Raw genomic sequence first — 25,198 nt, 5'->3', positions numbered from 1 at the left:
CAACTTTTGTATTATAAATTTAATGTTACACTATATATTAATAGCTTTGTTGTTAATGTAGCACCGATTTTAATACATTTATAAGAAGTTTCGGAACTGAAACTATTTTTCATAGGTCTTTCAAAAAAAAACGACATGAGTTTTGAGTTTTTCTATTAAAAGAAAAAAAAGTATGTTATATTTGGGAACAGACACTAAAAAAGCACAGTGGATCAAAAGTCAAGTATTAGAAACCTGACGTGTTTTTAGTTACATGACATCCGACTTCCTTTTTTAGATTTGGATTTCGTGGCACTCTGCATTGCATAGAAAACAAAAAGAGAAATCCCCAAAATTCAGAACAGTTCGACCCTCTCTCTATCGCTCTTTATTCTGTCTCTTTTTTTTCTCTTTCTGTTTTTATTTTATTTTTATTTATTTGTTATTATTATTATTATTATTATTATTATTATTATTATTTTAGTTTGCATTAAAAAATACAAGAACAATGCTTTTAGTCAGAATTACAACTGTGGAGGTTGGTGGTTATAGCACAGTCCAAAGTTGAGAATACAGCGTTGCTGCCATGCATATAAAACATAGTAACTTGATCTATATTTGACAACATTTTTGATTTGTAATTTTTCCATATTTAAACAAGAAACTTTACAGCAGTTATCAAATTCAAGTCTCTTTAATAAGGTCCAATACCCATATCTCTTTGGAGAAAGACAGCCGAATTCCCTATATATTGTTATTAAACATTGGTCGGTTTTGTAATCCGCATACTTGTAATTGGATGCAGGATTATGTCCACACATGACCATTTAAAGCCATCCTTGTAATCCCTTTTCTCTTCTCAGACACCTACACCTGGGTTGGTAAGGGGTACAGAGGGATTAAACACTTTGCTGGGGGACAATACAAGGACTTAACAGGTACAAATATTTCCTTTAATTTGCTATTGTCATTTACACTTATGAGGTATACTTATGATTAACAATGCTGGTATTGACGTCATAACTTTAATATTTTTTTATTTTTTTATTTTAAGTAACATTAGTAGTAAGATATAACTGCACCAAAGTGAGTAGATGCTGGTACAAAGCGAATTAACTGTTTTCTTTTAAAGTAGTGAGATTTATTCATTCACTCCAGTAGAGATATTAAAAAAACTACTTTTATTGTATTTACTGCATGCTATATTACTACACCCTTTAAAATTAGGTGGTTATTTCCAACTTGTCTATTTTTTTGTATTTTCAGGTAATATTGTCCAACCTTAACAACAAATTATCCAGTAAATAAAATTAGATACTTTATAAACAAAGAACAAAAACCTTAAAATAGAAAATAGCTGAATCAAAGACAACTGACATTAAAAACTAACATTTTTCTGATCATTCTTCTTTTTGTAAATATGCTACTCTTACTGAAACTTCTATTGTTGATATGTTGAACAACCCTAACCCCTTTTTGCCAACAGTATTTAATCTCCTCCTGTAATATTTTACAAGGTTAAAGCATACAGAGGGAATGGACGACCATTGTACTTAGAGCAATCTTTCTTATTTATCATGTATTTAATGTTTATTACATTTCTTCTTTAACATGTTTATCCTTTGTTCTATGTCAAACTCACCTGGAGTGCTTGTCACCAAAAAGCTACATCTTAATGCCATCCCACCCAAACACTATTCCAGTTAAAGTTCTTTGTATTTTGCAGATTACATATGTTTATGTGTTTTGGTGATACAGGCAAGACTTTTCTTCCCATGCCTTCTCAGCCAGTTGATAGAAAGATTGTCTTTAATGACTGTTATGGCTGCTTGGCCACTCTTTGTAACTTAACAGTGAGCTTTGGAGAGTGTTTTACTTCCATTACCATTCTTCATGTGTGGTGGGAAGATGAAATAGTTAAATGTCTGACTACAGACATGGGTTAAATAAGCTGAGTGGCAGTTGTGTTGTGCATATTGACTGGTTTATGAGGATCAACAAAGTTCTACTCTACATCAATACCATGTTTTCTTGTATTTCCTAATTTGAAGAATAAGAGAAATCCACTTCTCTTCTCCTTTTATAACCCAGGAATCCATGAACTGCTAATCTCAAGGTCTGATTTTTTTCAAAATTTAATTTGGGATTTAGCTATTGCAATAAAAGATTGTTATTTATTTTATTTTTTTAGCTTCTATAGCTTCTTGCCAATACATGCAGGCACACATGTAGTCATAAATACGTGTGTTGAAATGTTTTTTTCTTCTTCTGTTGTATTTCACAGCAGCAGCCATGGTGGATGCAGCTGCAGCAGAGCAGTTCCTGGATGCCAACCCAGCATTCGCAAAACAGTACTATGACATGAATCTGAAGCCCCAAATAATCTCAGATCTGCTAGACAGCAACCGGCAGCCTGTGTTGGACATCAAAACCTACCATGATCTGACCATGGTGGATGAGAGTGAGATTCTTTTTGACCTGGTACGGGACATACAGGACAACTTGCAGACTGAGCGTTCGATCTTCAAGCTCATGAAGCACCTCAGCTTCATGATGAGGGCGGACCGTATGAGCCTCTTCCTGTACCGGCAGAGGAACGGCGTGGCTGAGCTCGCCACAAGGTCATTGAAGCTTTTATTAACGACCATTAATGGCTCTTTTTGAACAACACTTTTTTAGTATGTATACTCTGCTCCATTTTGTAGCAGCTATGTAGATGCTAGCTGGATCTGTGAAGCTTGAGAACCTGCAAACCATATTTAGCAAAAGTATAAAACTCAGTAAAAAAGGTTTTTTAAGTAAAGTTTAGTTTCCTGATCAGTTTTATTTTAAGTTTTCCACACCTAAGTTTAAGGTTGTAGATTATTGTATGTCCAGATGCACTCAGATTTTTTAACTTGCATTCAGCACAGCAACACATATGCTAGTGCTAATGTGGAGGGTTTAATCAATTGCAGTGCTTCAGGGCCCACATTTAAAGCAAGGCCTTAATTGCTTGTCTTTAATTTAGTGAATTTAATCAATTTCTGACACTAAGTTTCCCCTTGCTTATTATGAAGGTAAGGCAAGTTAATTTGTACATCGTCATTCATAAACAAGGTAGTGTTTATTTACAGAAAAGTAAGCAAGCAAAAAATATATTAGGAAATTAAATGCAACAAAAGGCATATAGAATCATCCCTCAACTGCGTCATTTATTACATATGTCCTAATGTTTTCTCTGTGCCTTTTAGATTATTCAACGTCCATAAAAATGCAATATATGATGAATGCCTGGTGCAACCTGAAAGTGAAATTGTATACCCGCTAGATATGGGCATAGTGGGTCATGTGGCCACGAGCAAGAAGATGGTGAACATTCCAGACGTGACACAGGTAGGCCAATTTAACTTTGGTTCATTGATTTTCTGATGGTCACTTTCAAATCCATACTTTGTCAAATATAAACTATACAACTCTGGTACAGTATGATAAAAAAATAATCTAATAATGCTTCAATATCTTTGGTATGATTGATAAAACAGTTTAATTGTAATGTTCATGTTGAATATTTATTTCTGTTTGACCACCAGAGGGCGCCAAGATCCCACCGTTCCGCCGACTTAACTTTCATTTAACCAAAGCCAGCTCAATCTCATTACTGTGAATACCTTTGACATTTAAAATATCCACAAAGCTTTTTTTGTTTCTTATGTACCCATCATGCTCCCACAGATCCTCATCACATCCACCCACTACACCCACACCTGCCCAAAGTGTTTTTGTGACATTTACTAGTAATAATGAAGCAAAACTTAACTGATGCGTTACAAGCACTTCTCTGTATCTTGTCCTTTCATATGAGTTTAGAGAGCTCAGCTGCTGATGTATGAAGACAACAGACCAGGGATAATTGTTGCCTTTTTGATTTTTTTTTCATCTGGCACTTCATGCTGCCAGGCCTGCCTGTTGTGCCTTTCCTTGTGAGTCATGACAGAACAAACCTCATTCTGGTCGAAACCCCAGACCGTGAAGTAACAGCCTCACATCAGCAGATAAAAGAAAACTGTAACGATCAAAGGCTCAATTTTCCCAGTGGCAACAAAGGAGCAGCTAATGTTTCTATTTAATTGATTGGCTTTATGTTGCTAATGCATGAAGGATGGCTTTTTAGTAACAGACTGGATGTCACTGTCTCTGCATGCTATTTCCATCCCAATCCAATCTAGCAGAGGCCTGTGCTGCACCGTAGGTGGGGATTATGCAGTGAGTGACTAAGCGCTGTCCTAAATTTCCCATCATCATTTGTCTTTCCCTCGTACAACTGAATTTAACAATCCCATCATTTACAGGATGGATTTAATTCATAATTTAAGGTGTGGTTACTCAATAACTGTCTGTGTGTTTGTGCCTTTGAGGAAGTAAGACAGAGAACCTGAACATGGAGCAAGTTAATCTGTCCAGAATTAGAGCGATCCCAGATTATTCCCATAGGCCACACAAGCCCTCAGCCACTTTCCCCGACTCAGCACAATAACACTGCTCTGGGCTGCTCTGCTCTTGTTCTCATCATTGTCTTTTGCTGTGGAAATAACTTGAATTTGTGATATTTTTACAGAATTTAAAAAGGTTAACTTGTAAAGATTAAGTGAAGAAATGTGACTCTTGACTTTAAATTTAAAAAGATGCTGCATAGCTTCTGTCTATCTTTGATTTTCCACCAACACAGTCTCAAAATGTAATTCAATTCAGAAAATGTTTTAATGTGAATCATCTGGGCAAAGCTGAAAAACTGCCTGCCAGAAATGTGTTTTGTGGTAAACTCGAAGAAGTTAAAATCTTTCCTCTACAAAGCTGATTCAAGATCATCCTAGACTTCCTTCTAATAATTTATCTCTTTGTTTTCCACTAGACCACTCTGGCTACTCTACAGTAAAAAAAATCTAGTTTTAAATTGATTTTCAATGTAACTAAGTTGTCAAAACATACTTCCATAAAGAGCTATGCAAACACCAATTGTTTTGGCCATTTCACTCAGCTTTTTAAAAGCATTATACATTGACTAAAAGGTTCTATTTGTCCGTAATACTTTAGCTCTACAGATTAGAATGCATAAATAACCTTTTTATTATCCTATTTGGTGACTGTAGCTATAGAGGAGGAAGCGTAGGAGGAGTGAAGCCCAGAGTAAATTGAGTTTGTAGCATTTATAGGAGGCAGCATAATGTTCCACAACACTATGCTGCCACCATTATAGCTTAAATGACCTAAGACTGAAGGAGTAAAATATCTCTTGTGTGCGTCTCCTCCTAGAGTCCACATTTCAGTAATTTTGTTGATGAACTGACTGAGTATGAGACCAAAAATGTCCTCGCCATCCCCATTATGAATGGTAAAGATATGGTGGCGGTCATGATGGCGGTCAATAAATTGGACGGACCGTGCTTCACTGCCAAGGATGAGGAGGTAAACTGTCTTCATCTCTGCACAAATAGCCAGTTAAACAAATGTTCTGAAGCAAAAAGGAGAACTGCTGTCATGTAGTTAGAAAATGTGTGCTTTTCAAGGTTTTCTTTGATTTTTTCAAAAGCATTTTCTCCCATCTTTATTTTTAAAATGTTAAGAGTGCAGGCATTAGTGGTTGACTGGACACCAGTGACACTGAACTCAAAATAAAACTGTAACATGATCTGCTCCACCTGTTCTTATTTCTTCCAGACTCTAAACAAATATCTTAACTTTGCTAACCTGGTGCTGAGAGTTTACCACCTGAGCTACTTGCACAACTGCGAGACGAGGAGGGGTCAGGTAAGAATCATGAAGAAGATTTTGATACGTTTCAGCTGCTTAAATAATGGATTGAACAAGCTGACTACAAAACTAAACAAAGTCTAGTTGCCATCTTTTCACATATACGCACATATAGAGATAAACTTTTGTCATATATATTGAAATTATTATTAGTCAGTATATGGAAAAACAGCAGATGAGCTGGTAAAAATGCATCTCTTCTTTTGTTTCATTATTCAGGTACTGCTGTGGTCAGCCAGCAAGGTATTTGAGGAGCTGACAGACATAGAGAGGCAGTTCCACAAGGCCTTGTACACAGTGAGAGCTTTCCTGAACTGTGACCGCTACTCTGTTGGTCTGCTGGACATGACTAAGACTAAGGTAGGTTTTCACTAATACAAACTCAAAACTTTCCAATCTGTTGTTTATAAGTCATATGTGCCAATTACAGTGGTATAAATTCTTTGTGATCAGATATAAAAAAATATATATCTTTTCTTTAATTAAAACCTTCAAAATAAGAAAATAAGGGGCTAAATTTAGTCAGAAATAGTAGGTAAAAGACAAGTTTCCCTGGATAAACTGGACTTTCAGGGAGATTCAAGCTTTTTATCTTCAAAAAGTCCCCAATCAACTGTTTTATAAACTTTTTTTTCTCTCAACCTTTCTCTAATCCTCCAGGATTATTAGATCAAAAATGTTACATTTCAGGCTTGCAAAGTAGATGGGCCAAGCAAAATCCTCCCCATCACATGCATGTCAAACGTGCCCAGTCAGGACTTTTTTAGCACAATAAGTATGTAATGCTTTCAATACAGCAGTTTGTAAAAAGTTAAGCAAAGGTCAAATTCTGTTAGTTTGGCAGGGAAACTGTTTAATATTAATGTTAAGTTTTCCCAGTTGTAAAGACAGCTACATTAACTATATTAAAGTTGGAACAAAGAAGTCAAGCCATTCGAACTTATGTATCAAAGCTTACTTATGTGAAGCAATATACAGTGTCTTTGGATTGATATGCTGGGATATACCAACATGTTGTTGCTTTTATATAATACTAATCCTTTCTGTTCCATTCCTATATTTATTTTAACTTTCGGGAGGTGATTTTTTTTCCTATCCAATCTACAACTCTAAATCTGCTTAAATGTTCAGTGGACTTCATTGTTTATTTCTGATAACCAATACATTATGTTACTTGTTTGCACTGCCTCTCACTTATTACAAGCTGCTGCCAGTTTATTCCAAACACCTGCTTAATGCGAACAAACACACTTCTGACTGCACAGATGGTTCAGTCCTGAAACTTCATCACTGAACCAGAATAAATAAGAACAGAAACATCTTTAAGTGCTTTAAACAGAATTATTTTTTTGCATCCTTGTAAAGCAATGCAGTTTTGTGTACACAAAGATTTAAGTGCATCCAAATAATAAGAACTAACCCAGAGGATCATCTGTTTTTGCTCATGTTTAAATCCCTTTTTTTCATTGTGTGTCTACCTACAGGAGTTCTTTGACTTGTGGCCGGTACTGATGGGAGAAGTTCCACCATACGATGGACCCAAAACTCCCGATGGCAGGGTAAGTATGAAAGATAGCAACTACAAATACTTTTCCTTTCCCTTTTAATCTGAATGCCACACCTTCTCTTGAGAAAACCTTTCAACATCTACCGAGCCAGTTCCATATTTTACATCTTTTATCATTTTAAGGTTTCAGAAAGAAGGTGACAGATTTTCCAGAGGTCTGTGAAGCATCCATGGCCTGAAAACTGTTTGGATTTTGCTAAATCTCCTAGGGCTCTTAACTCTACAGCATCAGTCTTGGTAGAGCTCACCTTTACACTGTTGCTTAATCATTCAGTTATTATTGCACATATCAGCAACAGACTTGATCCTGCACCTTAAAGGGTGATATATAGAATATGTATTGCTGTTCCTGTTCATTTTTTGCTAAGTATCACTAATACAGCTTTTTTATGCCAGGAACATTTGGAAAATATTGAATTTGTTCTGTATGTAACATTTAATCATCTATTAAACTATACTAATTTACATTAAACAAACCACTCTTTCATCACTGATTTCAATATATTTTTCAGATTAGAATGAATTTAGCATCACTACAAATTTAGCTACAACAGCAGCTCTGTTGGCTGAGGGGGAGGGGGGAGAAGGGAGATTGTGGTTCTGGCTTTATAAAGTACAGATGTCCCTCACTTTAGATTCCAAATGGGGAGACAATAAAAATAAAAATGTTTACTTTAACTGAGTCTAACAAGTTAATAAGGCCTAAGGAGCCATTCAATGTCCTGGTCCAGTTCGTCTATGTGTAAACCTCACAAAACAGCTGCCAGTAGTTTCTGGGAGGAGTCATCTTAGCAAATTGATCAGCCAATCAGAGTGGGACTTCTGTCTACATTTTACAATGCTTGAAAGTTTAACACATTAAGAAATGAGAGATGTATCTGTTGTATCTGTGATACGTTGAAAGAACTTTGCAGTTCTTGCAGGTGAATGGTTTGATCTATGTGTTCACACTCACTACATGTAATAAAGTGTCTTGGGAAATTCTTTGTTTCTTCCTCAGGAAATTATCTTCTACAAAGTGATCGACTATATCCTCCATGGGAAAGAAGACATTAAAGTCATTCCGTAAGTCATGACACTGATTTAGGTTTGAGATGCAGCAAATAGTCAGCGAAGAGCAAAGAGTGAAGAGTTTGGAAAGATGAAAGAAATGCAATATAGGCTGTGATCCTACACCTATCTGACAGCATGTGGTCTAAACTGAAATAAAATAAGGTCATTTCTATTTAAATTTGAAATGCCTAATCAAGGGACATGTTTTTTTTTTTTAATTAAATAAGGACACTAAACTTGTTGATCCGAATTTTTCAAAAACCAGATACTGAAAGCTGTTTGTTCAGGCATGAGGCCTGTCTATAGACACAATTATTTCTGAGGCATTTAGAAGAAACAACAGACAATATTACGGGTCTTACAATAAAAAATGACCACTGTGAACTAACCATAACGTTTAAAACTGTTTTTTTTCCTCTATAGTGACATTTTTATTAAATATCTTTTATTTTTCATATTTTTCATCCCCAGGAATCCTCCAGATGACCACTGGGCTCTTGTCAGTGGTTTACCTACTTATGTTGCAGAAACTGGGCTGGTGAGTGACTCAGACTCTTATTAAGGTTTTGACTTTCAAGTCTTATTTAAGGTTAATTTGAGATTTATTTCAAACATGATAAAACATACTTATAATAAGAAAAACACATCCCTGTTTACCTCTATTTCAAAAAGTGAAAAGCATATTTTTTTGTTGATTTTGTTATTAATGATAAAGAATTTATTTTTAATATTTTATTGACTAACAAGCTTCCAGGCTTTGATCCAATTTCTGTCCAAAGAGGGAGATATTTACTGTCTACTCTAGTAGAGTACATTTGTGTCAACTGCCAAGAAAGTAAACTAGAATTAATTTTTGAAAACTAAACAATTGGTAAAAGAAGTGCCTCATAAAGAAATTAGAATTGTCTCACAAAAGAATGTATGGCTACAAATTATCAAAACATTCCTCATTATCATTTGATTTAACTAAGATTTTACTTCTGCTGAACAGAAGTCTTTGTTAAATTGTGTCCTCTAAAAAGATGTTTAAAGAGAACCTGAAACCGCTCCAGTGGATGCTGCTGGAGGTTTGATGAACAGGACACCATTAGGCATTATTACACAGCTGTCAGTGTAAACACCGCTGTAGAAATGAAAAGTGTGACGCATCGTACCGCTCTGATGTAGAATTGTAATTTCTGTGGCCATTGTAATTAATCACTGAGAGCTTTTCCTAAAGTGCTGAACCTGACTTACTCGTCTGTTCTCCCCTCGCCATCTGTCTTCCTTACATCCTCTCATTTTCTTTGGTGCTTTTCATTTTTCGAGTCTCCATCATCTTCCCTCTTTGCTATCAGTCCTGTTGCTATTATGTGAAAAGTGAAAACTTTACGTCTCTATAAAGCCTCATATTCATAAATTGGGGATAAAACGACAAGCCAAAGTGACACTGATGGTTTTTGTTCTGACACTGGGATGTGAATAAATTAGAAGTGGAGCGATAAAACTTTGTCAGCTGCTAGAAATTATATATGAACGTGTTTCTGTCTGAAAAGGTGAAGCTGGAGGATTTATCATGGGAGAACATGCTGATGTCTTCTCTTCCGTAGCATAGCAACCAATTTTTTTCAATGTCTATTTTATTTCAGCCACATTTACAGTAGATATTAGCAGATTTGTTTTAGATTGTAGACTTGAACATACATTGAACCTCTCCTCTTGCCTTTTTTGTTGCTTTTGTCCAGATTTGCAACATCATGAATGCTGCTGAGGATGAGTTTTTTAATTTCCAGGTAAGAAAACATTTTTCAATGTTTGTTCCTGAGGTTTGAATCACTTAATGTTCAATTATAATCTACAATGGAGTTTAGACCCTTACATACCCATGTCATCAACACAAACATCTTGTGAAGTTTGAACTTTTAAGGACTTATTTGAATACTTCTTTTACGGAGTACATTGAATTTACCCCAGTTAATATCAGCGCAATTTAAAAACAGGCAATATGAATTTATTATGAATTTTGTAAAATATACACTGTCAAGTTTATACATACATTGCTAAATATATGCATACATTTGTACTAACATATGTCTGCTATCAAGTTGAGAAAGCACATGTTTTTGTACAGAAATATCTGCCTTAATTCTGGATAAATGTTTGATCTTCTTGTCAGAAATGTTAGCTGGTCGGTTTCCTTCTTTGAAGCATAACCCACAGATTTTAAATAGAGTTGAAGCTGTACAGTGTTCTCATGTCTGAAGGTCTCTCCAGTATTTGGGAATTGTACTGTCTGATTAATAAGAATACCTTTTAATATTAATTCATTGTGTCACATTTCTAGTATATGCTCAAAATTTCAGCACATATGCAAGTATATGAAAAGTGTACATAACAAACATTAAAATCATTTCCATATTATTGTGAAAATGTCTTAGCTGTACAGTATATTCATTTTTTTTTATTTAAGAAGGATTTATATGGCTGTGATAATATTACGTATTAAAAATTCAAAGCCTCCCTTTAAACAATGTTTCCTCTTAGGTAAGAATCCAGATGTAGCCTGTGTTCTAAAATAAGGTGCATTATTTTATGTCTGTGCGTGTGGCTGTATCTTTATCTGCAGACGGAGCCGCTGGACGAGTCTGGCTGGACCATTAAGAACGTCCTGTCCATGCCAATTGTCAACAAGAAAGAAGAGATAGTGGGCGTGGCCACGTTCTATAACAGGAAGGATGGGAAACCCTTTGATGAAATGGATGAAACGCTGATGGAGGTAAAGGTTCTGCGTGTGTGTGTGGCTGCACTGAGTCACTGGTTTATAAATACACTACAGGCCATTCAGACGCTCTGCATTATTTATCACTGAGCCTGAGGGCTTTCCACCGACGGTTTACTGTTTGTGTAACTCACAAACTTAAGTCATGGCAGTTTGATCTTCAGCAGTCTTTTCTCATGAAATGAAGCTTTTAATTCTTAAGTCATCTTTAGCTTATTGTCTGACTAAGAACATTTTACTATATGGATGAAGTCAAATTTAGGAAACTCTTTATTTCTATCTTTAATGAAGATCCTGAAGCTGTAGTTGCAGGGAAAAAGAGACTTTCTGCATATTCCATCAGGAAATGATGCTCCACTCCTCCATAACATTAGTTTAATTTTATTGTTTTGCTGTGAAATCTACTCAATAGGGTTAGGGCCTGCACTTTGACTAGGACGTTGGAATATTTTCATTCTTTGCTTTCTCAGCCCTTCTCTTAAAGAATTTTTGTTCAGTTTGGGTTAAATGTCATGTTGATAACCCACTTTGGACACAAGCTTCAGAAGTCAGAAAGATGATCTTATGGTTGACTTAACATTCTAAATCCCCAGTATTCGTGGAAGTTAGGGACCACAACTACCCAAGAATAGCTGAAGTGCACAAATACTGAAGATCTCCTCTAAAAACACATGCAAATACCTATTTAAATTGTTCAAACACTAAATATACCCTAGCATGGATGCATATGCACAGTGGAAAACATTATGGCACTTGCACAGAAATTAATATTTACAGTGGTCCTTATCTCTTCTCTTGAGGGTGCAGCCAATAAAACTCAAAGACAATTAATGGTCCTCTTGGCACCTTGGTGATTGGCTGATTTGCAAATAGAGTGTCAAGTAGCATTGCATTAGTTTATCAAGCTGCATTCTGTTTTGAATTTAGTTAATTTAATTCAATTCAAACTGGCTTCTCAAACCTAGATTGAACTGCTGTCAAATCTTGTTTATCGACTTGGATTTTTTAAGTAATGGCTTATTGATTATTTTATAATTTATTTGCTCATTTTTGTAAGGTAACCTTGGATCTTAGAAAGACACACTCAAATAAAATGCATTATTGTTATCATTATTAGAGCAACAAACCACAAAGCAAGTGTTCCTCTTTGGAAACAACAGGAATTTGCTTCTTCTTCCCCAGTTTTGTTGAAATCATTCCAAATTCTATTACTGTACATCAGACTTAGAAAATTAAAATTCAAACATATTTCCAAAATATTTTTTACAGGGCAAGTTCTAACTTGACTGTTTATAAGACCTGTAATACAGCAATAAACAACAAAATGGTCAAAATGACAAGTAAATGAACAATGTATATTAATTAAGCAGCGGCTTTCAGTTGCACAAATGTTGCTAAATGTAAATTTTTCCACCAAAATTTTGGAACACCAATTCTATCATGTGTAGAAAGTGAGAAGTGCATGCTGTTTCTTACTACCCAACTCTCTGTCACACTTGTGTCCAGTCTCTGACCCAGTTCCTGGGCTGGTCTGTGCTGAACACTGACACATACGACAAGATGAACAAGCTGGAGAACAGGAAGGACATCTTCCAGGACATGGTGCTGTACCATGTCAAGTGTCGCAAGGACGAAATCCAGAACATACTGGTTAGTAAATAAATTAACGGAAAGAGGCCTGGTGTTCATTGTCAAATCGAGTAGAGGGGGGATGTTAACAGAGGGCACATTTAAAATAGACCATTTTATTAAAAATGTTTAAATTCTACTAGAATCCAACACTTTTCCATGCTTCGTGTCCCTTAAGAGTAACAACTGTGAAACTGATGGATGAGAAAGAAATTAGTTTTAGGACAAAAAAGGTGTGATTTCTTGCTAAACACAAAATAAATGATTTTGTAGATCGATGATTTTTGCATTTAAAAATACCACTATTGTGATTTCAATTATTTCTATTATTGTATTAAAGCAATGCTATGAAATCATAAAAAAATCAGTTTCACAAGACTGTTGTGACACTAAGAATTTCAAAACTCTAAAAACTGAAACAGAATCAACCAAGTCAGTTTGGAAGCAGCTTTTTGATGTAGGTGATATAAAATGGAGGTAAGCATCATCTATAAGATGAAATAAGCTGTCAGATTTTCTATGAGGTGATTTGTCAGGGGGTAGAAAGAGCACAAAAGCTAAGGGAGATCACCTATTTTGACCTTAGATCAGGAGTGAGCTGATTGATGCTGTACAGTTTCATCCAAGGTGAGTTTTTATGATGTATGTTTCTGCAGGACACCAGAGCGAGATGGGGAAAAGAGCCAGATGAGTGTGAGGAGGAGGAACTTCAGGAGATTCTGGTAAGCACTGAGCATGTCATTAAAGGAAAAAAAACCCAACAACATGCAATATGTAGTATGAATAGCAAGGATCCATACCTTCCTGTCTAACTTGTAATTTCAGTTGCAGAGTGACAAGGCTTTTGCATCTTTTCTGGTGTTGTATCCAGAAATTTCAATGTGTGTTGCGTAGCCTTCTAATTTGTGTTTTACTGCGACAGACCAACAGGAAATGGCACATAACTGTGGATGGAATATGACACATTATTTTAAGCTTTTACTACACAAAATCTGAAAACTGGAGTTTTTGACTTCATCCTCCTCTGAGTAAACGCTACAGCTACATTTTTCCTATTCTTCCTTTCAATATGGCTCAAGCTCAATCAGATTTTATTAAAAGAATATGCAATCATTACATTTCAACTCAATTGAGCCTACGATTCTCAGTTGAATTTAGGTATTGTTTTTGACTTGCCCATTCTAAGACATGAATATGCTTTAGGGTAACATATAACATTGTTGCTCTGGTTTTGCTAAATTTTCACCCCAGATCTAAGTTTTCTTTCAGGCCTGCCCTGTATTCAGCACCATCCATCTTCTGATCCATTCCCTGACCATCTTGAAGAAAAGCGCTCCCTACAGCATCTTACTGCCACCACTATATTTCACTGTAGCATTTGTGTGTTTATTGCCTTCCTCCACATGCTTCCTGTTTCCCCTACATGGCTTGTAGCAAACTGTAGCTTTTTCTTTTAACAGTGGCTTTCCTTTTCAGTTCCTGAAAGCCAGATTCATGGAGTGCACTACGAATAACTGTACTGTCAATGGACTTATGCAACTTTTAGAGTTAACATGCATTTGTTTGCTTTCCCCTGATTTATGCTCTCCTGGATAAGGAAAGTGGAGAGACTTACTACAAATGCTCATTGTTTGTTTTCAGTTCTTTTTTAGATTGGAAAAACACAAATCTTTGTTCTGTCTCTTCAAAAATGTCTTACATGTGCTAGTCTGTCACATAATATCAAAATATATGATACAGAGGTTTGTAGATTAAACATTAAAAAAATCTTCAGATGTAAAATGTTCATATTTATGTTTTATTCCACAGTCTGAAGTTCTGCCAAACTCTAAGAAAGCTGAGATCTTTGAGTTTCACTTCTGTGACTTTGATCACAGTGAGCTGGATCTGGTGAAATGTGGCATTAAGATGTACTATGAGCTGAAAGTGGTGGACAAGTTTCACATTCCCAGAGAGGTCAGTGTTCTCTTCACTGTTACTGCTGCATGTCTTAATTATTTTTAGTGCTAAGATGGAGGAAATTCTTTCTTGGCACAGAATTTTTAACATCAGAAAGGCAACAGGACTCTGCAACACACTGACATTTTCTTTAAAAACAACAGTTTGTGTTCTGAAAGTTGCAGCTGTAGCGTTAGACATGTTCTAGCACTATTTTTTTTTTTTGCTAATTTTACCCAACTGGATAATCCCAAGGCTCACAGGGCCAAAACTAGAATCTCTACAAAAGGGCTGAATGGAGGTTCAGCCCTTACTTTCAACGTATTTTCCTAAGTGTGTTGCAAGCAAATCTTAAATTTATTTTTAAGAATTACTTGAAAGTACAAAGACGTTACCAAACAAACTTTATGATAATATCAGCATCAATGTGCGTAATTTAAAAATGAATTTAAAAAATGCTAATATTTTCCCAGCTGTGCAGGCTTCATAAGAGCTATGATAATACATAAGTAATTCTAGCAACAATGCAAGCTTTATGCATCATACATCAGTGTTTTAGAATATGAGCCTTACCTTATTTTAACTTTCTTTTTATTGCACAGGCTTTGGTGAGATTTATGTACTCTCTCAGTAAAGGCTACAGGAAGATCACCTATCACAACTGGAGACACGGATTCAACGTTGGACAGACCATGTTCACTTTGCTGATGGTCTCACACAGCTAATCTGACTCATTCCTCCACCTCCTTCCTTCTTCCTTCCTTCCCTGAGTGCTCATCAGTTCCTCACCTCATGCTCCCCTTCCTCCTCTCAGGCTTTACACCCACTCTTTCATTTAGTCTGCCCTTCATTTTGTCCCTGATTTAAGGTGATAAAGATCATTTCTTCTCTTCCCTGCTCTTTCTCAGTCTTTCCCCCTCTGTGATTCCCTGTAATGTGTGGTAAATAAGAGCATGAATGGGATAGTTTTTATGTGCATTTGGAAGACTAAGAAAAGAGAAAACGACAAAGGTAATGGACTATGTCTTCAAATGAGAAGTCTTGTCTGAATAGACAATTATTTATTGTCATTGTTCCAACAATCTGGACCTGTAAGGAAAACTCTTATTTGTTCGTGAGACTGAATCATGTGTAGTTCTTTGTATTGCTGACCCTGTTTTAACCCCGCATTTCTATTTCTGTCTGACTGTTGGGTTGTTTGTGCTCTCAGACAGGTGATCTGAAGCGTTACTACACAGACCTGGAGTGCATGGCAATGGTGACTGCTGGATTCTGTCACGATATCGACCACAGAGGAACCAACAACCTGTACCAGATGAAGTAAGAGCTGCAGGACTGAGGGGGAAACGGCACAGAAGCATGATGGGATTAATCTGCAACTAGTTTCATAAGCTAAAAGAGGACTGCCATCAGAACATTTACTTTGACTTTCATCATGTGCAATGCCAGTCAAATGTTTAAATAAAGTGAAAGTAAAAGGAAAAAAGGGAGTAAATAACTATTTAAAAAAAATAATAATGTAAAATCAATAATTAGGTGGTGGGTGAGACATGGATACACTTTGGTGTTCCAAGAAGACAATGATCTAAAATAAATACTTAAAATATTTTTGAGCAGATTAAGCTGGTGACTGCAAACATATGATTTCAACATGTGGAAAATTTATGGATTGTCCAGGAAGCCCGAGATGCTCAATACATGCTTAAAAGTTGTTATTTCCAACAGGTACTTTTGATTTAACAATCAAACCTTATCTTTACTCAGACTGTGAGTTATTGAAAATATGTATTGGAGCACATAATTTTCACCCTGTGAGGATGAGAGAAACTCCATTATAAATTCAAACCTTTGCACTCAATTCTTTTTTTTTCTTTGTCATTAATTGAGTTGGATGCTGTTCAGTCATTATGTAACAGAAAACAATTGGTTCAAATGAAACCAGGACTGAATGAAAAATTGAAAGGAGTGTTTTCAACTCACAACCCAGGCTTGTGCGAAATAAATTTTAATAAAAAATTGTTTCATTAAATACCAAGAATGGAGTATAATAAATAGTTTTGATTTTTTGTTGTTGCTGTAATGACCCACATTCTTCATGAGCAAACACTACATCCAATAAAACTTTGTTGACATCAGATTGTTGAGTTCCTGTGAGCCAGTTTGATTGAGTCAGACATACAGCTGTCACTCCTTCTGTCCTTCATTAGGATGACCTGATCTTGGTTCTTTAGGTAAAGGTAATGACACACAGAGGACATCGGTTATCTGTTATTGACTAGATACGCCTCCAGCTGCTGCGCTCCACCTGCTGATGGATGAGCTAATGAGTATTACCATTAGCTGTGAACACATGAGGCCAGGCCCTCCCTGAGCTTTAACATGCATGATTTATCACAGTATAACCTCCCTTCATGCTGTTTGTGTGCGTGTCTCCAGGTCGGGTAATCCTCTGGCCAAACTTCACGGCTCCTCCATCCTGGAGAGACACCATCTGGAGTTTGGCAAGACTTTGTTGAGAGATGAGGTACGTTGGCCCGTTATCTTGCACACCTGATAGGTCACCTGTAAGTAATGCAGTTTTGAAGGTAAAAGTAAGAAATTTAACCCAAACGATTATTATGCATCTTTTTTTTTGCTTTCATTTTTTGCTTCCCACAAAAGGAATGGTTGATTTACAACTTCTCATTTTGTTCCTGAAAAATAAACTCATGTAATATCCTCAACCAGGCTTCTTATACCCCAACCACTCAACATATTCTCCTTCTCCTCGCCTGAGTGACATGTTGGTACCATCAACGTTTTCTCTTGTGTTCCAGGCTTTAAACATTTATCAGAATCTGAACCGCCGCCAGCATGACATCGTCATCCACCTCATGGACATCGCAATTATTGCCACAGACCTTGCTCTTTATTTCAAGTCAGTACAAAAATATAATTTTGGTAACACTTTATTTGAAGGGGGGTGAATAAGACTGACATAAAACTGTCATAAACATGACATAACACATGTCATGAACATGAATAAGCCTTCATGAATATTTATGACTCTTGTCATAAAAAGTCATTCGGTAAATTATGACACTTTTAATACAAAGTTGACATTATTCAAAATGTCTTTGTTATGACAACTTGACATTAACCAAGAAATCATTACTGATATAAATTTGTTATAAAAGTATTACTGATTGCACTTTAAAAATCAGGTAACTTTATGTTATTAAAGGTAAAGTTTAAACAGTAATGATTTCTTGGTTAATGTCAAGTTGTGAAAGTGTCATAATTTACTGAATGACGCTTTATGACAACAGTCATAAATATTCATGAAGGCTTATTGATGTTCATGACAGGTGTTATGTCATGTTTATGACAGTGTCATGACAGTCTTATTCAACCCCCTTCAAATAAAGTGTTACCATAATTTCTAAGTTGCATTTACTAGCACAGACCACAGCCCAATAATATGGGTCAATTGCAGTAATCGGAATTAATGCAGAGAAATTAGGCATATGCATGGATCAGTTATTTAAGCTTCATATGGAAAGTCTCATGATTTTAGAGCAGGATATTATTTGTATTGCAGCAGCTAATACAACTACCTTGGAACCCTTTGATAAAACCTTAGAAAAAGCTAACAAGACAATTGGAATGGTCTGATTAAATTGATAATCATAGAATATTAAGGGAGGGCAAAGAAATGGATCAATCTAATATTTCAATTTAATATCACCTAAGTGAAACTGAGTTTAGGTTTAGGTTTTATGGTACATTTGTTGAGAATTAGTAAGCAGACAGAAACTAAACAAACTTGGATGAATGCATGTGAAAAAGTTTTTTAGTAGGGATTGTCATCAGAAGAAGTCATGAAGATGTTTAGGAAAAAATATTGAGATGAAGGAGGTAGCAAAAAAATGAATGAGAGAGGTGATGAAGATGAAGGCTTTGCATAAACAGATAAGGGTAATCAGTATAAGAGGATTAATGGGATGAAAAGGAAATATGAAGAGCATTGGTGAGAATAAATGATTTAAAAATTGGTCATTAAAATAGATGAGAAGGACAAAGGGGTGAGAGGGAGTTATAAACAGGGCTGAGAAGATAAATACATTGAAAAAAGCATCACGAAGAGGGATCAGTAGGATGAGGAGGCTGGAAAGAGGTTGTAAAGATGAATTAGGAGGATACATGGTATGAAAAATATGCATTAAAAAGTATTAAGGATGAGTAGTGGGATGGAAGTAAGGTAAGGTAATTTTATTTATATAACACATTTTCAGCAACAAGGCAGTTCAAAGTACTTAACATGAATTAAAAGGAAATACAAAAACAATATAATAAACCAAAAGGAAAGAGCAAAAGAAGAAAAATAATCTAATAATGTTGATCTAAAGTATATAAAATAGATTCTTCTGTTCTGATGTAGTTTTTTTTTTCTGGATTCTAAGTTTGTTCTGATCCCTGTTTTGGGTTGCTAGATAATACCCTCTGGACTTTCTAAGTTATAAATTCGTAAAAGTTGTGAGTACTCCCCAATTTCTAAGTAAAAGTAGAAACTAAATGATAAAAGATAAATATTAGATAAAATGTGCAGAATGGAGAAGACAGATGTAAATATCAATGCCAAAAGATTGGATGTATGGTTGAAGCATGACCTGGCTCCCAGACCAGAAACAGTGCCTTAGCTTTATTTTAAAAGGCAATATCTGTGCTTTTTTTCAAAATACATTCAGTCATATCTCTGATTATCACATTTTTAAAAAAATTCACATTTCATTTTTATAAAATTCTTTAAATATTTAAGTGAATCTGCCTTAAAATAGCTATGCCAAGTTTGTGTTTAAATTAAATGAGGACTCTTTATTCTGAGGAAGTTTCCAGGTATTCTCTCATCTCAGCTGTCAGAAATGAAATCTGTCTGTTGTGCTCCTCTGCAGAAAGAGAACGATGTTCCAGAAGATCGTTGACCAGTCAAAAACCTACGAGAACTGGAACGACTGGACCAAATACATGATGCTTGAGACTACGCGCAAAGAGATTGTCATGTAAGCAGAAATGTGCTAAAATTAATGTTCCACAGGGAAACAAAGACAGTTAGGTCTCAGTCCTGTGTTATGTTTGCAGGGCCATGATGATGACTGCCTGTGATCTTTCTGCAATTGCCAAACCTTGGGAGATCCAGAGCAAGGTAGATCCATGGATGATCTTCTTACAGGCAATTTTAGGATTGTAGGTATAAAGTAGCTCTCCAGTGTAGCTCACAACTATCTTTTAATGGTAATAAAACACACACTCAGGCACAAACTCTGCAAGAGCCTAAGATAGAGTAGGGAACGAATGGTATTTTGTCAGCGCTACCATTTTTCTCAGCAGCGTTCGGCGGTGGTTCCTGATGGCCTCATGCATCAAAAAGCAACCTGCTGCTTTTCATTCTCCTCATCACCGCCTGCCAGTCTCAGCATCTTATTTTAGTGAAATATGTAATGTGCACATTGCCTTCAAGCCAGCAACTATCGCATATCAACATGAACAGCAAGCCTATCTGGCCACTCGACAGGCAGTGCTTGATGGTCATTTTTTACCTTTATTTGGCTGTAACAGCCTCACAAAATGTGTTCATTTTCAGTAACACCTGCTTCATATTATTCAGTGTAAACACAGACTGAAGTTTTATGGCAAATGCATCATCAATGCTGCATCTAAAAGGAAATTAGGTGGTCTTATAAAGCACAGAGATCGATAAATTACAGTTAAAAATAGATGCTTACACACACTGCATAACAAGTAATATTTTTCATCACTGTTTGACATTGAATCAGACTAAACATTTCCTGCTTTAACTCATTTAGGATTTCCAAAATTGTTTCTGTTTCATAAATGCTGCAATAATGAGAGAGATCTCTTATAATTGCTGCTGCTAATCAGATGGTTATATACTCTAGGATAACTATATCTTTGCCAAATGTTGCTCAAAAACAACAACAAAAAAATTCATATACAGATGGTAGACAGTCTTGTTCATAACATTACTTGGAGCCTGAGCTGCTGTGCTCTATGCAAGAAACGTTGCTGCTGCCGTTGTATTGGGTGATATTTTGTGCTTTTCATCCGGTTCTGGATAAAAAGTGCAGTGTCTCTGTACAAGCCTTGGAGCAATTGTTCCTTCAGAAACGGCTTGATGACTAACTCTTTCAAAATGGGTGTGCTGTGCTGAATACAGAATTTACATATTATTCAACAGATCTTGCTCTGCAGAGTTTTTTGGTTTGCGAGGGCAGATAATATGGGCTTTCATTTCATCAAAGACACAAAGCCAGAAAGCTGCCTCGTGATCTGCAAATACCCTTCTCATTGTGGGCCATTGTAAAAGCTTTAAAGAATGATTTGAACAACATGGAGGGGAAAGATCTATTATATCAGCATTGTATAAATGCTGGTCCATTTCCAGTTTTATATCTTTGCTGAGTACAAGAGCCCCTAAAATTCAAACATAAATCAAAGGAAATTGAGATTGTTAAGCTCCACTTTCTCAAACAAGAGTATTTTTTATGCTTTAAAACTTATATCCTTCCTTTGTGCTTGCATTGGAAACCAAAATATTGGCAAGGTGACTGAACGCACATCTCAACTCTTCCTCTAGGTGGCGCTGTCTGTGGCTGCAGAGTTCTGGGAGCAGGGAGATTTGGAGAGGACCGTCTTGGAACAGCAACCTATTGTAAGAGTTCAACAAAAAATAACCCAAGCTGGATTAACTTATGCTTCTGTACAACACAATATTTCTGCATATGCTGTGATATGGGATGGTTGATCTATGTTACCTTTATGTCAAATTTTCTGAAATTTCCTCAGCATTTACACGTTGACTCATTAGACCTGTTGCTGTCAGGATGATTCATCCTGCTAAAGATCCTGAATCTTAATGGCTTTTCTGCTATCACAAAACTACAACCAAGGTTTTTTTAGCCAAGCAACAGTGACTTTAGTTGGATATATCAATAGATGATGTTATACATGACCTTTAAAATAATTTATGTGCAAGACTCTAAGTCTGTGAAGACTGTTTTTCTCTTCTGCTGAGAAAAAACAGTTCATACCAAGCTTAAAGGTCATTCTTGTAACACCACAGTTAGAACTGCATGTCACAAACCACATACAAGGAAAGCAATAAACTACGGACACACATTTACAGCCCAGTCATATTTTTGAGCTTCCTGGTAAAGAAGTGATCAAAGTCTTACAATACTGAAAGAATATTTTCATACAAAAATCTAATCCAATGTGACTACTTAATAACAAATTTAAGAAACAAGGCGGTAAGGAGACTTTGCACTTAAGTACTTTTTTTGTTGTATTTAGACCTGAAAATCTCAAACTATGAAAGATTTCTGTTATTTTTTTTATAATTAGTTTTTCCAACTGACTTGTTTCTCTTTTTTTTAATACTTTTTAATGAGAGGAGTAGAATGACTGGAAGGGCTCTTGGGTATAAAGCAGGATAAGGCCTTCTTTTAGCTCCCCATCTGAAGACAGAGAGAAAGAGAAGGACACGATGAGAACAGAGAACAAGCGACAGCAACACAGACCAAATGAACAGACAGATTAAATTCCCTGTGGTGGCAGTGTTGAGCAGAGAGAAGCCATTATGTGGAGCACTGATTCAGAAAGATCGGTCACCGTGGCCTTGACCCAGCCGACCGTACCTTCCCTGGCTCCCCTCAGCTTCCTCGGTTTTGTTCCCTCGTGTCCTTGAGACGCTCCGAGCGTGAGAAGCTCCATCCTACATGTTTTTACCTCCAAATTTAATAGCATCCATCAGGAGGGAAAACTTTTCATTTTGGTACAGTTTGCACTTTTCCAGCAGAGGATTCTGTGACTCACCGCTGCCTGACGGGACTTTGCAGAGGCTGGGGCACTCAAGCTGTTTTTCTTTTCTTTTTTTTTTTTAAATGTGTGGGTGGTAACTTTTACAATTGTGTTCAGGTTGAGCTTGTCACAGAAATTCAAACTTGTATGTGCTGCTCAGGTACATGTTTTTTTTTTTTTTTCTTATTTGAGGGAAGATAAGTGGTCTGCTAGATCTACATTTGAATAAACATTGTAAATACTAAAAGGCTACATGATAAAACAGCTTATTTTTTCAGCTATTTCTTTCTCTCTGGTTTAAGCTGTGACGGACCAATATATTTTAACCATCCTTGCAGATTAACAAATTTACAGAAAGGATATTAGCAAAGACAATCTATCCATTCCCATTGTTCTACTAGAACCACCTCTTATTTACCAACCAATCTCCTTTTCTGTCACCCTCTATTGGCTTCACTTAAGCATATTATTAAATAGTTTACATTCTAAGGAGAGTTGCCATTAACTCTGGAGATAGAAACATAGAAATAATATGTTATTGACAGTGAAAAGGACCTTCAAATAGGAAGTAATAGGTTGTGAGTGGTGGTATTAAAAGTTAATGTTAGAGGCAGTTTCTGGATCACATTTCAAATGTTGCAGTTAATAAAATTTACATCTGTTCAAGGTGCAAACCATTTCTCATCCGTTGATCTCTGGAGATGCGTTCCCCACTGTAGCTCTGAACAGGCTGTTTTAGATAAACTTTCCTTTGAATGGGTTGAAGTTTGCAACAGACAGCTAATTATGCCAAAGATGATTCATCCATGCCCAACATTAAATCCAGACATTTAGTGTAAAAGTCCTGCAGTTATAAACCTTCCACTCCAAACTTCTGAAGCACAAATTGTCTATCAGGTGAAATATTTTGAACATTTTTTAGCCTTGGTCACAAAATTTCAGTTTTGCCCTGTCAAAATGCAAGACCCTCATCCTCTGTCTGCTATAGATAAGAGAGCTGCAGCTTCAAAACTAAGAAAAGGTAAAATGATTACTGTGTAGAAAAAACCCCAAAATAGACTGTTGAAGCTCATCTTTAAATACAAAGTACCTCTCAAACCATGCCTCATTTAAATCCGGCAAACTAAAAAGATGAAGGCTTTTCTGGTAATGTTATATAAAATATATCTCACAACCAAATAAGAATCAGATGTGCTAATGTATAGAAAAAACATTAGTTAGCTAGTTATTTCATAACTATGTACTAAAGCCAGAAACTGCATGAAAATATTTTACTTTATTTATTGAACATCACTGAATGACAAGAGTTTAGTCTTTGGTTCATTGATGTGTTACCTTCTTTCTCTCCTTCAGCCTATGATGGACCGAAATAAAGCGGACGACCTTCCAAAGCTGCAGTGTGGTTTCATCGACTTTGTTTGTGCATTTGTATACAAGGTCAATCCTCGTACCTTAGAAGTTCAAACAGAGAGTTTGATGTTCCTTGAGTGTTTTTGATTCCTTCCTACCTTACCCAGGAGTTCAGCCGTTTCCACGTGGAGATCACCCCCATGCTGGACCGTCTCATGAACAACAGGAAGGAGTGGAACGCCCTCAAGGAGCAGCACGAGGCCAAACTGGCAGCCATCGAGGCCGCTAAGCAGGCCAAAGAGGAGGCAGCTCAGAGCGCTGCAGCAGCTAAGCAAGGTGGGAGAGAACCCCAAATGGGACCAAAATGCCAGGTGTAGCATGTTTAAGAAAAAGTTCAGGATGCAAACTGTTTCAAAGGGCTGGGATCATGAAAGTAACTTCTCATCTGTCTTCTCTCTTTATTCTTTCTTCCTTCCTTTTTCCAGCAGCAAGTGCATCCCAGTCAAAGACTTGTATTCTAAGCTAGGAAGTCTGCTGTCACCCCAGCTCACTCACTGTATGTTTGTAGTGTATAGCTTGAGGTCTTTCTAAACTCACTCTGAAAACCAAGTTATCTTCCTGAAAAGTCATTTTAGCTTTCTAACTTACTTACATCTTAAATCAACTTTTTACTTTTTCTCTTCTGCTCTTTCTCTGCACTGCTTTTTTCCCTCTTGCCAGAATTTTGCTTTTTTCTGAAAATCATACATAAAACAGAGAACATTGATGATGAAGGGAGTATTTTCTATACTCCAATTTTTTGATGCAGCATTACCTTGCTGGCCTCTATGAATTGATTATAGATATGTGTGACATTAACCAAAACAGTGCAGGTTATTAGATGTTTATTTATTTATTTATTTTGCTCAAGATGCTTTAAAAACAATAAGGCTACCATAGTTGAACTTGAATGTCAATTATTTTGTATTACTGACACATCTTGATACATTGACACATCTGCATGCTGTAAAATAAGTATTTTATGTTTTTGCAGATAAAAAGTAATGGCTTGTATGAAGGGCATTTGTAATGTTTCTGTGCTATGTACATTAAATTCTCTTCTCTGATTCTATTGACTGGAGAATCTTTAATGATTATATAAACAATTCATCATATGAGGAAAAAATAAGCATTTAGGAGCTGAATGTTTTATAGTGATGCAAGACTTTTTTGTTCATCACTTAGTAAAATAGGATATAACCGTAGTTTTTCTGAACAAAATACTTTTTGTCAGAAAT

At 36.1% G+C, this 25,198-nt stretch overlaps 1 protein-coding gene across 5 annotated transcripts; it reads left to right on the top strand.

Annotated features, from left to right (window-relative positions):
• Positions 1-818: 818 nt before the first annotated feature.
• Positions 819-25,043, top strand: pde6a (phosphodiesterase 6A, cGMP-specific, rod, alpha). 5 transcript variants are annotated; one of them, XM_016672986.1, is made up of 25 exons: positions 846-917; positions 2,071-2,095; positions 2,264-2,600; positions 3,213-3,354; positions 5,272-5,424; positions 5,677-5,766; positions 5,989-6,129; positions 7,254-7,328; positions 8,337-8,401; positions 8,861-8,927; positions 10,114-10,161; positions 10,995-11,144; positions 12,654-12,797; positions 13,433-13,498; positions 14,586-14,732; positions 15,317-15,424; positions 15,925-16,034; positions 17,151-17,238; positions 17,531-17,631; positions 19,646-19,753; positions 19,833-19,896; positions 21,349-21,423; positions 23,925-24,008; positions 24,089-24,257; positions 24,407-25,043. In XM_016672986.1, exons 3-25 carry the CDS (start codon positions 2,272-2,274, stop codon positions 24,445-24,447), a joined length of 2,565 nt encoding a protein of 854 aa, XP_016528472.1. In that variant the 5' UTR covers positions 846-917; positions 2,071-2,095; positions 2,264-2,271; the 3' UTR covers positions 24,448-25,043. The 5 variants fall into 5 exon arrangements, with proteins under 5 accessions (XP_016528474.1, XP_007555093.1, XP_007555092.1 ...); XM_016672987.1 differs by having other exon boundaries at positions 850-917; positions 2,267-2,600; XM_016672988.1 differs by lacking the exon at positions 2,071-2,095 and having other exon boundaries at positions 819-917; positions 2,267-2,600.
• The last annotated feature ends 155 nt before the right edge of the window (positions 25,044-25,198 follow it).

The sequence above is a fragment of the Poecilia formosa genome, unplaced genomic scaffold, assembly GCF_000485575.1.
Source record: "Poecilia formosa unplaced genomic scaffold, Poecilia_formosa-5.1.2 Scaffold68, whole genome shotgun sequence".
NCBI classification, from domain to species: domain Eukaryota; kingdom Metazoa; phylum Chordata; class Actinopteri; order Cyprinodontiformes; family Poeciliidae; genus Poecilia; species Poecilia formosa.
The sequence above is the reverse complement of the archived record's forward strand: the minus strand, read 5'-3'. Positions and strand labels throughout refer to the sequence as shown.